General features: G+C 47.8%; 3 protein-coding genes across 3 annotated transcripts; 1 reads left to right on the forward strand and 2 right to left on the reverse strand.

Annotated features, from left to right (window-relative positions):
• Nucleotides 1-558: 558 nt before the first annotated feature.
• On the reverse strand, nucleotides 559-1,859 carry Pfdn6 (prefoldin subunit 6). Its single transcript, XM_005318819.5, has 4 exons — nucleotides 1,541-1,859; nucleotides 1,235-1,305; nucleotides 1,029-1,153; nucleotides 559-776 (listed from the first exon to the last, which is right to left on the reverse strand). Exons 1-4 carry the CDS (start codon nucleotides 1,602-1,604, stop codon nucleotides 647-649), a joined length of 390 nt encoding a protein of 129 aa, XP_005318876.1. The 5' UTR covers nucleotides 1,605-1,859; the 3' UTR covers nucleotides 559-646.
• Nucleotides 1,860-2,174: 315 nt separating this feature from the next.
• Wdr46 (WD repeat domain 46) lies at nucleotides 2,175-12,045 on the forward strand. Its single transcript, XM_005318820.4, has 15 exons — nucleotides 2,175-2,336; nucleotides 2,434-2,646; nucleotides 2,754-2,834; nucleotides 2,972-3,084; nucleotides 3,474-3,561; nucleotides 3,797-3,858; nucleotides 4,398-4,502; nucleotides 4,609-4,759; nucleotides 4,877-5,012; nucleotides 5,335-5,434; nucleotides 10,582-10,895; nucleotides 11,029-11,123; nucleotides 11,289-11,384; nucleotides 11,527-11,640; nucleotides 11,858-12,045. Exons 1-15 carry the CDS (start codon nucleotides 2,268-2,270, stop codon nucleotides 11,960-11,962), a joined length of 1,842 nt encoding a protein of 613 aa, XP_005318877.1. The 5' UTR covers nucleotides 2,175-2,267; the 3' UTR covers nucleotides 11,963-12,045.
• Nucleotides 12,046-12,372: 327 nt separating this feature from the next.
• B3galt4 (beta-1,3-galactosyltransferase 4) lies at nucleotides 12,373-14,150 on the reverse strand. Its single transcript, XM_005318822.5, has 2 exons — nucleotides 14,021-14,150; nucleotides 12,373-13,840 (listed from the first exon to the last, which is right to left on the reverse strand). The coding sequence occupies exon 2, from the start codon at nucleotides 13,810-13,812 to the stop codon at nucleotides 12,664-12,666; it is 1,149 nt and encodes a 382-aa protein (XP_005318879.1). The 5' UTR covers nucleotides 13,813-13,840; nucleotides 14,021-14,150; the 3' UTR covers nucleotides 12,373-12,663.
• Between the last annotated feature and the right edge of the window lie 153 nt (nucleotides 14,151-14,303).

Raw genomic sequence — 14,303 nt, forward strand, 5'->3', positions numbered from 1 at the left:
CCCCAGTACCACAAAAACAAAGTGATCAGTATGGAGAACTACTGGGGGCAAATTTGTAAGAAACAATTTTAGGACAAATCAAAGAACAACAGTTTGTAGATAACACAAACTTGCAGGAGATTTAAATAAATTTAAGCTACATTCAGATAAACTTTTAAGAGGCTAAAAAGAATTACAAGAGATACCAGGGCCGTTTGGAGGCTGACAAGTATTAATAGCAAGGAGGCTAAACACATTTTTGTCCTGGGGTCCCAGATCAGAAAAATATGAGTTTCTTCAATTAAACTGATCCCCAAAATATGCTATATCATGTATATCCTTCTCAGGCTTCTTAAAGGGTCAAGCTAGCCAAAATAAAGGAAAGTAAATGGTTGTATACACAGGCAAGCAGATTTGAAACATTTCAGGGTAGTTTCAAGAAAAGAAGGCTCACTCTGTCAGATTCCAGTATCAAGAATCTGGACCTAAGGGAGTAAGGCAGAAGGTGTATGTATAAGGTGAAAGGGCTAGGGAAAGGTTGGAGACAATTATGACAGAAAGGGATGGTCAAAAACAGAGTCAAGTATTTTTACATTTTATTAGCTACAATACTATAGACCCTAGAGCTGCCTCATTCCCTCCCGTCCCCTTTCCCCCAGCCATGGGGTCAGGCCTTTCCAGGAGCCCCTGCCTTTGCTGCCTGAGCCCGTTGAAACTCCTGTTGTAGCTGAGCAAGGGTCTCCCTCTGTTGCTCAGACTGTCGCTCAAGGTCTCGGAGCTGGGATTCATATCGCTTACTGATGAAATGCAAGGGAAACAAGCAGAAAAGGAAAAATTAGTGGGACTTACCATTTTGAGAGGGTACTGAAGAAAGAAAGAAATTGTTGGAAAAGTTGAGATCTAAGGGACAGAGAAGGGGACCAAAGAGGAAGGAGCTGGGAGAACTGTATAATTGAGGAATATGATGGAGAGCCACTCTACACAGGTCCCTCAACATTTATACTCCAACAGTGTCAGTTGTGGCACAGGGTGGTAGAACAAAGACTTACATTTCTGCTGTTATATAGTCCAGTCTCTTCCCCACTGTGGCCCGAGCTTCCCCCAGCTCCTGTTTGACCAGCACAGGACCCAGAAGTTTAAAGACCACGTTGGACCCATCCAGCAGGGCCAGTTCCTAATGAAGGGGTGGAAAATATATCATCAGAACCACTGTCAATACAAGTCTCTTCTTAGCCCGTAAATCCCAGTCCCTCACCTCTTTTACGATATTATTTTCTGTTAGTTGTGCCTCAAGCTTCTGCCTCCCTGACATGGATTTACTCAAATCTGGGGGGTGGGAGGGAGGAAAGACACGATTAGAGACATCAAACATGCTGCTACCACAACCCTTTCAGAAGAAAATGGATGTAATAAGTAGACAAGGATGGGGTCAATGGTAGGGCAGAAAATTAAGGCGGGGAAGCGCCTGCACGCCATAGCCGGAATGGAGCGGTAAATCTTATTTGGTATGGCTGGGTTGTGTGTGCATTGGGGCGAGGCCACACCGAACCCGCTCCCTTACCTTTTTGTAGCTGTTGATATTTCTCCACTTCTCCCTGCAGCTTCTTTTGGATCAACTCAGCCATGGCGGGGACGAAAGCCTGCTGGGAGCTGGTTGGGGGGGCTGGGTCTCAAGCCCTGTAAGAAGCCCGACCTCCCTTTTCTGGCCGGGCCTGCGAAAATGACAGCTCTTGAAAGGCAGCCTCTCCTTTTCCGGGTTATCGACGGTATCCTCGTCCCAGGAGATGGAGAGTGAAACGAGACCCCAAACCCCTCGATCGAAACCCTGACCTACTCACGTTCTCCCTTCTGTATTAATAAACCCGGAAATAAACAAGGAACTCTGGGAAAAGCATGGCGCCGGAAGCTACCATTTAATACATGCCGGGAAATGTAGTATCTAGTTCTGTCTTGTTTAATGAGCGGTCTTCTGCTAAAATGATTGTTCTCGGTAGTTTTAGAAAAGTTGAGGAACCGAACACAGAAAAGGAAATGCATTGTTATTTTGTCCTTGGCCTTCCACTTGCATTTGTTTCATTACTCGGGTATGCTGCCCTTAGGAAGAAGCTGCCCTTAGGAAGAACCTGCTCCGCCCCTCAAAGGAGAGCGTGCCCTCACTCAAGATGGCGCCGAGAGGCTTCAGATATGACCGGCGCTGATTGGATGAAGAGAAAGGACTTCCGGAAGTCTCAAGTTGACTGTGGGACTGCCAAGAGTTTTGCACGCGGATTGTTGTTCGGGTGGGCGAGATGGAGACAGCCCCCAGGCCGGGCAGGGACGTCCCACTCAAGAAGGATAAACTTCAGGCCAAGAGGAAGGTAGAGACCTCTCTGGGTGGGAAAATAAGTTATTTGCTGCGGGGTCGGGAGTCAGGGCTTGGGCTGAGGAATATCAGGCCTTTTGATCTGCCCGTAGAAAACGCGGCGATACTGGGAGGAAGAGACTGCTCACACCGCTGCGGGGGCCTCTCCGGGGCCCCCTCGTAAAAAGAAGAGAAATGGGGAGCACCGCCTCCAGAAGCCAAAGAACACTCTCATCTCCAAGAAGTCTCGGATCTCCAAGAAGCCTCAGGTTCCAAAGAAAACCCAAGAACGAAAGAAGCCGGAGCCCCAGCGGAGCTTGTCCGGGGTGAGCCTAGGACCTGATAGGGTGGCAGGACAGATCTTTTATGCTTTGAGAGTGAGAGGTATGGGGTCAAACAGAGCCTGTACCTTATTGCCTCATTCCCATCCCAGGCCCAGGACCCATTTCCAGGCCCCGCCCCCGTTCCTGTGGAAGTAGCCCGGAAGTTCTGTCGTATTGACAAATCCCAAAAGGTGAGGACAGTAGACAGTGGGGAAGGATTGAGATTGGGAGTGTCTCTATGAGTTGGGTGGAGGCTGGCTGGACTGGGTTTCCCGTGAACCTGTCTATTCTTTGGTTCTTTACCTGTTCCTTCCCATCAACGTTTTAGTTAACACGTTTGAAGTCCAAAACCCGAAGCAAACTTGAGGTGGCTGAAGCAGAGGAAGAAGAGACAAGTGTCAAAGCTGCTCGTTCTCAGCTGCTGCTTGCTGAGGAACCTGGGTGAGTGGACCCCAACCTGAGCTTCTCTAGCAACTGCTTTACAGAACTCTCCTTTGACAGTGTGTGTGTGTGTGTGTGTGTGTGTGTGTGTGTGTGTGTTTTGTACTGGGGATTGAATTCTTTTGAAGCTCTACCACTGAGCTATGTCCCCAATCCTTTTTATTTTATTTCATTTTATTTTATTTTTTGAGACAGGATCTCCCTAAGTTGCTTAGGGCCTTGCTAAGTTGCTGAAATTGGCTGTGAACTTTAGATTCTTCTGCTTCAGCCTGTCCACTTGCTGGGAGTACAGGCATGCATCACCACAATGGGCTTCATTCCTCATTTTTATGTTGTTATACCCATCTAATATTAGGAAGCTTTGCTGCAATTGTAATCATTACTTTCAGGTTTCTGGAAGGGGAGGATGGGGAAGACACAGCAAAGATACGCCAGGCTGATATTGTGGAAGCTGTGGATATTGCAAGTGCAGCCAAGGTGAGCTTGTGGAGGGAAAGGGGCCAGTGGGTTGATTGATGGTGCAGGAAAAGAGAGGAATGGTGACTTGGCAGAGGAAATTACCCAGGGGAGCTGATTTTTTTTCTTGATTTTCTTGATTGTGTATGGTGCTTGGGATTAAACCCGCTGCCTTGCATATGCTGAGCAAGCACTTGACCACTGAGCTACAACCCCAGGCTCTGGTTATATTTTTTCTACTCTTTTCCTTTTTCAGCACTTTGACTTGAATCTGCGACAGTTTGGACCCTATAGACTTAACTACTCTCGAACTGGGAGGTGAGACTGAATTCCAATCACTGGTGTTTGTGCGTGTGTGTTTGTTTCTGGGGATTGAACCCAGGGCCTCATACATGTCTAGCCCATGCTGTGCCACTGAACCATACTTTATACTCTTAGGCTCCAGTGACTCTTTTTTTTTGAGTACCAAGGATTGAACTCAGGGGCACTCAACCACCGAGCCGCATCCCCAGCCCTATTTTGTATTTTATTTAGAGACAAGGTCTCACTGAGTTTCTTAGTGCCTCGTGGTTTCTAGGGCTGGGTTTGAATTTGGGATCCTCTTGCCTCAGCTTCCTGAGCCGCTGGGATTACAGGTGTGTGCCACTGTGCCTGGCCTCCAGTGACTCTTGAATTAAGATATGGATGTGTTTACTTAGCTATACCACCTGTGCCCTCTTCAGCTATATATGTATGAATGGGTTATTCATGAGGAGTGTGCACATTTGTTGTAACATATTTCTTCTCACTTGGAAAGAAGGAGCTTGAGTCAGAGTTTTTTCCTACATTAATATCTTACCTTTCCTTCACCTTAACAGACACATGGCTTTTGGAGGGCGTCGGGGTCATGTGGCTACTCTTGATTGGGTGACAAAGAAACTCATGTGTGAGATCAATGTCATGGAGGCAGTGCAAGATATCCGGTCAGTGTCCTTGCTGTTGGTGGTCAGTGGGGGTGAGACAACCCATTTCTGATTGAATGATAGCCCCTGATCCCATTCCTCATTGACTACTCCTCTGTTCCCTCAGGTTTCTTCATTCTGAGACATTGCTTGCTGTTGCTCAAAATCGCTGGCTCCACATCTATGACAACCAGGGCATTGAGCTCCACTGCATTCGCCGCTGTGACCGAGTAACCCGGCTTGAGTTCCTGCCCTTCCATTTCCTTCTGGCTACAGCTGTGAGTGGCTGCAGAGCACAGGGACCAACCGGGTTGCAGCCCTTGGGAAGATCATTCATTCTCTTAAGGGAGACATGGGCAGTCAAAACTCACTCATTCATTCTTTTTCTCTCTCAGTCAGAGACAGGGTTTCTGACCTACCTGGATGTGTCAGTAGGGAAGATTGTGGCAGCTCTGAATGCTCGGGCTGGACGACTCAGTGTCATGGCTCAGAACCCTTACAATGCTGTCATCCATCTTGGACATGGCAATGGTCAGTTCTGACTTAGCTTGGTTTTTCAGACAGGGTATCACTGTGTTGCCTGGGCTGTTCTCTAACTCGTGGGCTCAAGTCATTCTCCTGCCTCTGCTTCCTGAATAGCTGGGACTATAGGTGCATGCCTCTGCACTCAGCTCTTGGCTTAACTTTGATTTTCTGACCATCCTGACCTGCTTTTTAAAAAAATACTTTAATGAGTTCTTTAAAGTTATCCTTTTTATTTTTCTCTCTTATCTTTGAGGCCCTATCTTCCCCAGGTTTAATAACTTCAGGGTTAGGTTTGTATTAATAATTCTAGGTCTTTTCTTACTTCTAGGTACTGTGTCTTTATGGAGTCCAGCTGTAAAGGAGCCACTGGCAAAGATTCTCTGTCATCGTGGTGGGGTCCGGGCTCTAGCTGTGGATTCTACAGGCACGTAAGTCATTTATTTAGGGATGAGGTGTTAGGGATTGTGTCAGTTTTTCGTTTCTATGACCAAAATACCTGAAATGAACAACTTAGAGAAGGGAAAGTTTTATTTTGGCTTATGGTTTAAGAGGTCTCAGTCCATGATTGGCCAATTCCATCACTCTGGACCTGAGGTGATGTAGGACATCATGGCAGAAGGATGTTGTGGAAGAAAACTGTTCACCTCCTGGCAGATGGGAAACAGAGAAGCAAGAGCCAGGGAAAAAATATGAACCCCAAAGGCACGTAATGACCTACTCCCTCTAGCCACAACCCACTACCTATAGTTAACAACCAGTTAGTCCATTCAAATTAGGATGACTGATCAGGTCACATCTCTCACAATCTAATTATTTTGTAGCACAGGGTATAGAATTGAGTTCTTTGGTGAATTCAAAGAATGAAATCCACCCACAAGGATGACAGCAAAGTAATAGGATTTATTAGAATAATAGAAAGCGGAGTTCCCAAAAGTTTGGGGTCCTGAGAGAGATACCAAAGAGTGGTTATTGTCTAGGGGTTTACATAGCTCTACAGGGTTCAAAGAGCTAGTTCCCTACCCACTCCTGGGTAAAGGCATTGTGTCCATGAACTCTTCACATGCCCTTTGGTCCAATCAGGTTACGATGTCTCTCTTTTTTTTTGATGGGGTGCAGATACCAGACAGCAGATGTCCTACTATCAATTTTTTCTGCCTAAATAGGAATCAGCCCGACCTTGATGAGGCCTGGCTTGTGTCTGTATTTTCTCTCCTTCCTTGAAGGAGCCCAAGTTTCCTGCCTATTCATTTTAACCCTTTCTCCTGCCTTAATTTCACCTCTGAACAATCAATGCAGGAATTGAGCTTATTGGAGGACACCTCACATTCTAAACCATAACAAGAGTCACAGCTGGGCAGAAGGGTATGGAAGGCATTATGCCTTTATTTTTTTAAAAATTTTTTTATTTTTTTAAATTTTTTTTTGAGAGAGAGAATTTTAATATTTAATTAAATTTTTGGCGGACACAACATCTTTGTTTATATGTGGTTCTGAGGATCGAACCCAGGCCTCACGCATGCCAGGCGAGCGCGCTACGGCTTGAGCCACATCCCCAGCCCAAGGCATTATGCCTTTAGTTCCACAGACTCAGGCTGCCTGGCTAGACATCCTGGATTTGCTGCTGACCAGACATGTAAATATGAGCACACAACACTACTTCTGTGTGCCACAGTTTACTGATCCTAAGAGTGGGAATGTGAATGTGGCCCTGGGTCAATAAACTTTTCCTTTAATAAGATAGATAGTAAATATTTTAGGTTTTGCTTCAATAAGAGCTAAAATAAAAGATATTGTTTAATAATTAATGAAGAGAAAATAATTATCACAAATTTCTAAGCAGTGAAATTTAAAGATATAATAATTGAATATGGTATTTTTTTGTGTGTGTGTGTGGTGCAGGGCCTCATGAATGCTAGCAAATACTCTTCCATTGAGCTACATCCCCAGCTCTGAATATGGTATTCTTGTAATACTAGTCTATTATATGGGAAGAATTGAGGATAATATTTGCTTATTTTGATGATAATATTTGCTTAATTGAGATTCAAGATTGGTTCCAAGTCATCAAATTTGACCACAAATGTTCATCTGTTAATTTAACTTTTCACACAGGTATGTGATGAGATAGATGTATGCAAGGTGCCCAAAGGCCATGAATTATAACTATGTCACTGAGACTTGTAGTTTACAGAGCAGCAGTGCAAATCAATTGGATGCTACGAACAGGGTTGGGGTTGTGGCTCAGTGGTAGAGCACTTGCCTAGCATGTATGAGGCACTGGGTTCGATTCTCTGCATATTTTTAAAAAGTGAAAAAGATGCGGGTTGGAGATATAGCTCAGTTGGTAGTGCTTCCCCTGCATGCACAAGGCCTTGGATTCAATCCCAGCACCACCAAAAAAAAAAAGGACAAAAAGATGTTATGTACAGCACCCTCTGACTGGTGTTATAGTATAAAAGTTGCTATGCTTAAGTAAATAGTCTTGGCTGCAATAAAACTTTATTTGTGGATATAGAAATTTGAATTTCATAAAATTTTCATGTCTCAAAATATTCTTTTGATTTCTTCATCCACTGAAAAATGTAAATCCTGTTCCTAGCCTATGACTTGTATAGAAATAGATGGTGAGCCAGATCTGCCCCATGGGTGGCAGTGTGCCGAGCCCTAGTTTAAAGCCTTCATAAAGCTGGTGTAGACTTTAGACACATAAAGTTTAGCACAGTGCCTAGCAAATAAGTAGTGTCGTGCTTAACATCATCAAAGATGGTCACTGTTGCTAGATGTGGTAGCATATGCTTGTAATTCATAGTAGCTCAGGAGGCTGAGACAGGAAAATTGCAAGTTCAAAGCCAGCCTTAGCAAAAAAGTGAGGTGCTAAGCAACTCAGTGAGACCCTGTCTCTAAATAAAATACAAAATAGGACTGGGGATGTGGCTCAGTGGTTGAATGCCCCTGAGTTTAATTCCTGCTCTCCTCAGCCCCAATAAAAAACGACCACTGTTTTCTGATCTAGCTGGTCATGTAAGGAGTGGGGGTGGTGTGTCTGCTTTGGATTTCTGCTGTTCCTGAGAGCGCATCTGCATTTTTACATCTGTTCTATCTGATCTGTATTTTCCTTTTAATTCCTTTCACTTGGTTAGGCATTCACAGGACATGTTGTTGGCTGGACTCTGCTGGGGTTCTGAGGTTACAGGGATGAGTCATTGCACCTTCCCTAGGTGGTGGTCCATTTGCATTTTATGTAAACAACAACAACAACAACAACAAAACAACAGGTGGCTATAGTTTATGAATGACTGACCAGGTGATGCATTTTGTTTCTATTCAGTTGCCTTCTCTTACTAGATTTGATGTGTCCATCACTGAATATGTCACTTAATTGTCACCTGACTCCCAAAGTTCCTTCTCCCATTTGCCCAGGATTTTTGTGTTGTCACCCAAAATTTGACTTCTTTGACCCCTGCAGCTAGGTACACAGCCTCCAAGTTCTTCAGCAATCTATATTATAAGAAATCAAAAGCACTATTTACTGAGTGCTTTCTGGGTGCCCGGGCTCTGATACTTGCTTTGGTGGCATCACTTTGGTGGTACTCATGACCACCTCCAAAGTCCTAATGGATTTTTCTCAGGGCTCTCCTCAGGTGTTTTTCTCTATATATACTGTGGTCTCCTGTGGGCATGAGCAGTATAGCCAGTTTGTAGTCTTCCTGTCAGGTGTTGTGGTCAGAATGATGTTTCCTACAGGCTGTTATCCTTTTACATTGCTGCTCAGGAGTCTTCTGCATTTAATACAGAGTATATAGCTTTACTTTTAAGTTGTTTTAAAAGAAATCAGTAAACAAATGCATGGGAAAAGATAAAACCCAGTGGTCACCAACTTAAGAAAGCCTTCAGGATTTTCTGACACCTTTGGCTGCCATAATTTTCTGTTGTGGACTAGTGTGATTTGGTTTTGCCCATTTTATTCCCTATCTATGCCAAACTAGCTCTGGAGAGTGAGGGGGCCTTTCTGAGGTTTTCTGCCATTTGTGGGCCACTGGGCCTAACCTGTGACTTGCTGTCCCTGAGTTGTCTAGGCTACCCACTCCTTTGCCAAGAGCTTGATCACTTAATTCACTGAGGACTGGATTTTAGTTAGCACCTTGGTGCTGAACAACTCAAGTCCTCCTTGATCTTAGGGACATCACTGCTTATCTTTGATTCCCCTCAGGAGCTCTTCAGATAAGCCTCATAGCTCCAAAGGTGAAGCTGACCTTTTCTACAAGAGGCTTTCTGGAAACTTGTATTAGGATTGGCTTGGCTTCTGAAGGCTGAACTGCTTTTTGTAAGTGTAGTAGTATAGTAGTAGCCTAAACTCCCATCTGGCTATTGGGCTGGTGTTTACCCAGGAGTCCCATAAATGGGTATGTGGTGGTGGTGAGCCTGCATATATGCTCCTGAGTTGAATTGTTGGTTCACTCAGGGCGTGCCCTGTGTCCCAGGAGCCCTTGGTCATTCCTGGTTTGCACTAATGGTCTTTTGCTCCTGTTGTCAGAAGTGTCTAGCTGGGCTTCTATTGGGCTCCATCACAAGGCAAGTCTGCTCATAGAAAACCTTTAGTCCTCTTTTCCTGGGTTCACAGCCAAGGCCAAAAAGAATTTCTTTGGTCCATGGGCAAACATATGTCCCTGGTCTGGCTGAACTCCCTTCAGCCTCCCTGTTTGAGAAACAAAATGAACATGAAAATTCCAATCTTTGAAAGTAAACAACTTATGGAGTGCATGATTCCTTGAGAGGACTTGATCACCAGCTTTGCTGGGAAAGCAAGGTGGTGGGCAGGGCCCTTTAGCATATCACTTTACAACTTTCTGAGTGGGTTTTCTCAAATCCATGTAGTCTTCACCTTGTGATCTGGCACTGCTAGGTAAATGTTGGGATAATGATTTACGGTCTTCAATCTGACTTTAAGGAAACCCTACAGTTCATCCCCTCCTGGTTTCCCTCACCTTATTCCTTTCCACCCTTTCTTTTCTCCCTCTTTCCCTTCCTCCCTCGTATTTCCATAAATCCTGAAGACAAACCTCTGCTTCCATCTCATTGTGTGCATACTCTGGTGCTGGTGTATCTGGATTTGTTCTGTTTCTTGTGCTTTCTTGAGAAGTATTTAGCACAGCCTAGCTAATTCTTCCTTTACCAGGGAGCCTTCCCTGACCACTGCAGATGCTCTTTCCCCTTGCTGAGCTGCTCTACTGTCCTCTATGCAGTGGAACACAACATTTAAGTGCATACTGGCATTTGTTGTCATTAGATCCATGTGTCCTGAAAGGGCAGTTTGGTGCTAGTACAAGGAAAGCAGACACAAAAGAAATGGGCCTTACTTGACCTCCAACTCCGACCATTCACTAACCCAGATTGCCTTTCTCTGAGCTTTTTTCAGCTATAAAAGGAAAATAGTACAGAGTTGTGTGAAGCATAATGGAGTGTTTAATGTGATATTAGTGGTTACTACCGTCTTTTCCAGATCTGACACTTGGACTTGACCACAGGCTTTAGTAAACCCATACCAACAGATAAATTCATTCTCCATTTCCCTCAGGTACATGGCTACTTCTGGCCTGGATCATCAGCTAAAGATCTTTGATTTGAGAGGGACATTCCAGCCTCTGAGTGCTCGAACCCTGCCACAGGGAGCAGGACACCTGGCCTTTTCCCAGCGGGGACTGCTGGCTGCAGGAATGGGTGACGTCGTTAACATATGGGCAGGGCAGGGCAAAGCCAGCCCACCCTCCCTGGAAAAGTCATACCTCACCCACCGGCTCTCTGGCCATGTGCATGGTCTTCAGTTCTGCCCCTTTGAAGATGTGCTGGGGGTGGGGCACAGTGGAGGCATTACCAGCATGCTAGTACCTGGTAAGTGTGCCAGGGCATGGGGCATTTAGTGAATGAATTCTAGATGAAAGTTTGGGTGGCCCTGAGACAGCCAGGGGAGAGGCAAGGGACTAAGTTGGGTTGGAGATAAATGGCTCCATGCTCCTCCCTCCAGGGGCTGCCGAGCCCAACTTTGACGGCCTGGAGAGCAACCCATACAGGAGCCGGAAGCAGCGCCAGGAGTGGGAGGTGAAGGCCCTGCTAGACAAGGTGAGCTGCTCCTTGCTGGGGCAGGTGTCCCCCATGTGGCTTGAGACTGGGGTAAGGACCTTCTTGGTGCTTTTGGACCAGAGGTCTTGGGAAGAGTAGCTTCTCTGGCTTTTGTCAGGATCCTACGACCCCTTATCCATTCCTGTCCACCTATGACACCCCCAGGTACCTGCAGAGCTCATTTGTCTGGACCCCCGAGCCCTGGCAGCGGTTGATGTCATCACTTTGGAGCAAGAAAAGAAGGAACGGATAGAGAGGCTGGTATGGAGTGGCCCCTGAGTGCCCAGGCCCTTCCTCATCCCCACTTCCTATCCCACCACAGGCCTATCCTCAGAAATGATGGATGCTGCCAGTTCCCTGAGTCTGAGGCTATTGCTGATTTTGCTTCTGTTTCCTTCCTCAGGGATATGACCCTGAGGCCAAGGCTGCCTTCCAGCCAAAGCCAAAACAGAAGGGCCGTAGCTCCACAGCGAGCCTGGTGAAGAGGAAGAGGAAGGTCATGGACAAGGAGCACAGGGTAATAGCGTGCGAGGGGTCTAGATTTCCCTCTGGCTGCACCCACCTCATGTGTGTACCTTGGGCTTTGTCAGTCCACCACTGCTCACCTGGCCCTGTGTCCTCTACCCCACTTCTCTTTTTTTCCTTTTTGGTGGTACTGGGGATTGAATCCATGGCCTCAGTCTACCAACTGAGCTATATCCCCAGTTGCGCTCCAACCCATCTCTTGTTCCCAGGACAAAGTCAAGCAGAACATTGAACAGCAGCAGAAGCAGCAGAAGCAAGAGAAGGCCAAGCCCAAGGGGAGCCGGCCATCTGCCCTGGACAGATTTGTGCGTTGAGCCAGGCTTCAGGGTGGCATGGGATCACCTGTATGGAAATGACTATTCCCTAGAATAAAGTGACAGTGTGCCCTCTTTCCCTACTGGTGTTGGACACCTGGCTCCTTGGGTGGTTAAGTATTAAAGAAGGTGGGACGTTTTTTACATGGGTCTGGATCTTCCTGTGCACCTACTCCCCTCTTCCTTGTCCAGAGTGGGACTGTTCTAGGCTCAGGGGTCAGTGTCCTGCCTCCATCCCTGTCCTATACCTTATGAATGCTGTGGCTTTTGCCTTGCCTATTAGGGGCTTTCCTCCCCAGAGGGGCCATCCTCTTTCTTCCTTGGCCCTAAGAATGTCCTTATCCAGGAGGCTTAGAGCCTCTTAGCTCTCTAGGTTTTTGTTCGGGGAGTCCTGGTGAAGAAACAATGCATTTGAACAGTTGGAGAGACAAGTTTATTGGCGGGCTCTTGTGCCTCTCCTGCCCTGGCTGGAGGGAATTACCAACATTTTCCCCCCTCTCCTTGGTGATCATCTTTGGGGCTGGCAGACCAAGCCCCTACATTTAGTCTGGATCACGATCTTTGGTGACAGACTGAGGGTCAGGTATGAGGAAACTAATTAGCTACAGCCAACTAGGGCTCCTGCTTTGGGCCTGGGAAAGAGGTATTTTTTGGGGTGCTGGCTGGACCCACAGTTCCTCAGTCCCCTCATGGCCCCACACTCAGCTGTGCCTCCAGGCCATCATCCGACACCGCAGGATGCCTAGGACTCCCTGGAGCCAGGAGCAAAAGGGTGTAGTCCTTTCCCCATCCAGTCCGCTCACCAACTTCCAGGCTTCCTGCATCTTCCAGGGATCCAATTTGTGGGAAGTCAGCAGGAATTTCCCATAGCAGCACCGGTCCAGAGGATAGTGGGTGGCACCAGCCAGCTTCACACAGTGGGTTGGGGCAAGGCCTCCTCGTCGTGCACTTACCCCCACAAAGACATCCTCCAGTGGCAGAGGGGGTATCCGACTGGCCACCTTCAGAATGAGCTGCACAGCAGAAGCTGACAGCACATACCCTGTACCAGAAGCATAGGGTGGAAAGGGGCCCCAGGTGAGAGGCCACTGCTCTTCTGATACTCTGTGCCGGTCCCCAGGTGTCCGAGAAGGTTTCACCCTCCAATGTACCCGGCCTAGGTACAGAAGTGGCACTGCCTGACTCCCCAGTGCCTGGCTTTCTGGCTCTTTGTTTACAGCAGCAGCTGATCTCTGGGGCTCCACACCCCTTTCCCATTGCTCCCCAGGACCCCCTCTCAGGATCAGTTCTGACACCAGTTCAGGAACGTTGACATAAACATCATCATCTGTCTTTAGGACGTAGCGGGCCATGGGGCAGTGTTTGTTGACCCAGTTCAGCCCACTGAGGGTCTTGAGGGTCAGGTTGCGATAGGAATCCTGGAAAGCAGCTTGCAAGATGTCCCCTTGGGCCGCTGACTCCCGTGCCAGATCATTCTTCTGGGCACCACTGTTGGGATGCTGCTCATTGGGCTCTCCCAGCAGAAAGAGTGTCTGCACCCTCAACCCTTGGGCCTCGCGCAGTCCGCCCCACGAGGCCCTAATGGCATTTCTCTGGTTCAGGTTCTCCGGGGCCGTGCACACCAGGATTAGCAAGAAGGGAGGGGCGCCGGGCCCACTGCAAGCCTCCTGGTTGGGGATCAAGAGGCGGGGCAGGGCCAGAGGTGGCCCCGGCAAGGCAGGGGCTGGTAGCAGGGATGCTAGCGAGAGGCTCAGCAGCTCCTCCCCCACCCCTGAGGGCCCAAAGAGGGTCCAGACGATCACCAGCAGCAGGGTGGCAAGGAGAAAGCGCCGAAAGAGGCTGAGGGGCATGGTGTGACGTGACGCGGTCAGAGAGGATCTGGAGGGAAAGGAGGGCGGTTAGAGGGTGGAAAGCCCGGCTGGATAAGCAACCGCAACCGCAGCCGCCGGGGATGGGGGTAGGGAGGTTGCAGGGCGTGTGGCAGGTACCAACGCACCACAAGGGGTGTGGGGAAGTAACCCGGCGGCATACCACTGCTACAGCTGTGGGGACCGTTACCTTGTCACCCCGGCCCCGCCGCCACCAAGCTCGGTTCCATGGCTGGCCCACTGCAGTGCCTGCCGCCCTCCCCGCCTTTCTCCCAGTAATGCGCTGCGTTCCCATCATCCCCCGCGGAAGGAAGCGGTGCACAGGAGCAGCAGCATGGCACGAGTTGTGCCAGGGGGAAGAGGACCCAAACGCCAGCCATTTTTTGCCCCAAGTCAGGATTTTGGGCGTACTAGGTTACCCCAGATTTCCCCATTGAAGACTTCATCCTTTAAAAACTGTAGACAAGCCTGGC

The sequence above is a fragment of the Ictidomys tridecemlineatus genome, chromosome 8, assembly GCF_052094955.1.
Source record: "Ictidomys tridecemlineatus isolate mIctTri1 chromosome 8, mIctTri1.hap1, whole genome shotgun sequence".
Lineage (NCBI taxonomy): Eukaryota > Metazoa > Chordata > Mammalia > Rodentia > Sciuridae > Ictidomys > Ictidomys tridecemlineatus.

Bases quoted from the DNA above. Each gene is read 5' to 3' on its own strand.
- Pfdn6 (XM_005318819.5), bottom strand. From the start codon at position 1,604: ATGGCTGAGTTGATCCAAAAGAAGCTGCAGGGAGAAGTGGAGAAATAT. The intron at 1,154-1,234 runs GTGAGGGACTGG...CCCCTTCATTAG, and splicing joins AAAATAATATCGTAAAAGAG to GAACTGGCCCTGCTGGATGG. The intron at 777-1,028 runs GTAAGTCTTTGT...GCATTTCATCAG, and splicing joins GACTATATAACAGCAGAAAT to TAAGCGATATGAATCCCAGC.
- Wdr46 (XM_005318820.4), top strand. From the start codon at position 2,268: ATGGAGACAGCCCCCAGGCCGGGCAGGGACGTCCCACTCAAGAAGGAT. The intron at 4,503-4,608 runs GTCAGTGTCCTT...CTGTTCCCTCAG, and splicing joins GAGGCAGTGCAAGATATCCG to GTTTCTTCATTCTGAGACAT. The intron at 5,013-5,334 runs GTCAGTTCTGAC...TCTTACTTCTAG, and splicing joins CCATCTTGGACATGGCAATG to GTACTGTGTCTTTATGGAGT.
- B3galt4 (XM_005318822.5), bottom strand. From the start codon at position 13,812: ATGCCCCTCAGCCTCTTTCGGCGCTTTCTCCTTGCCACCCTGCTGCTG.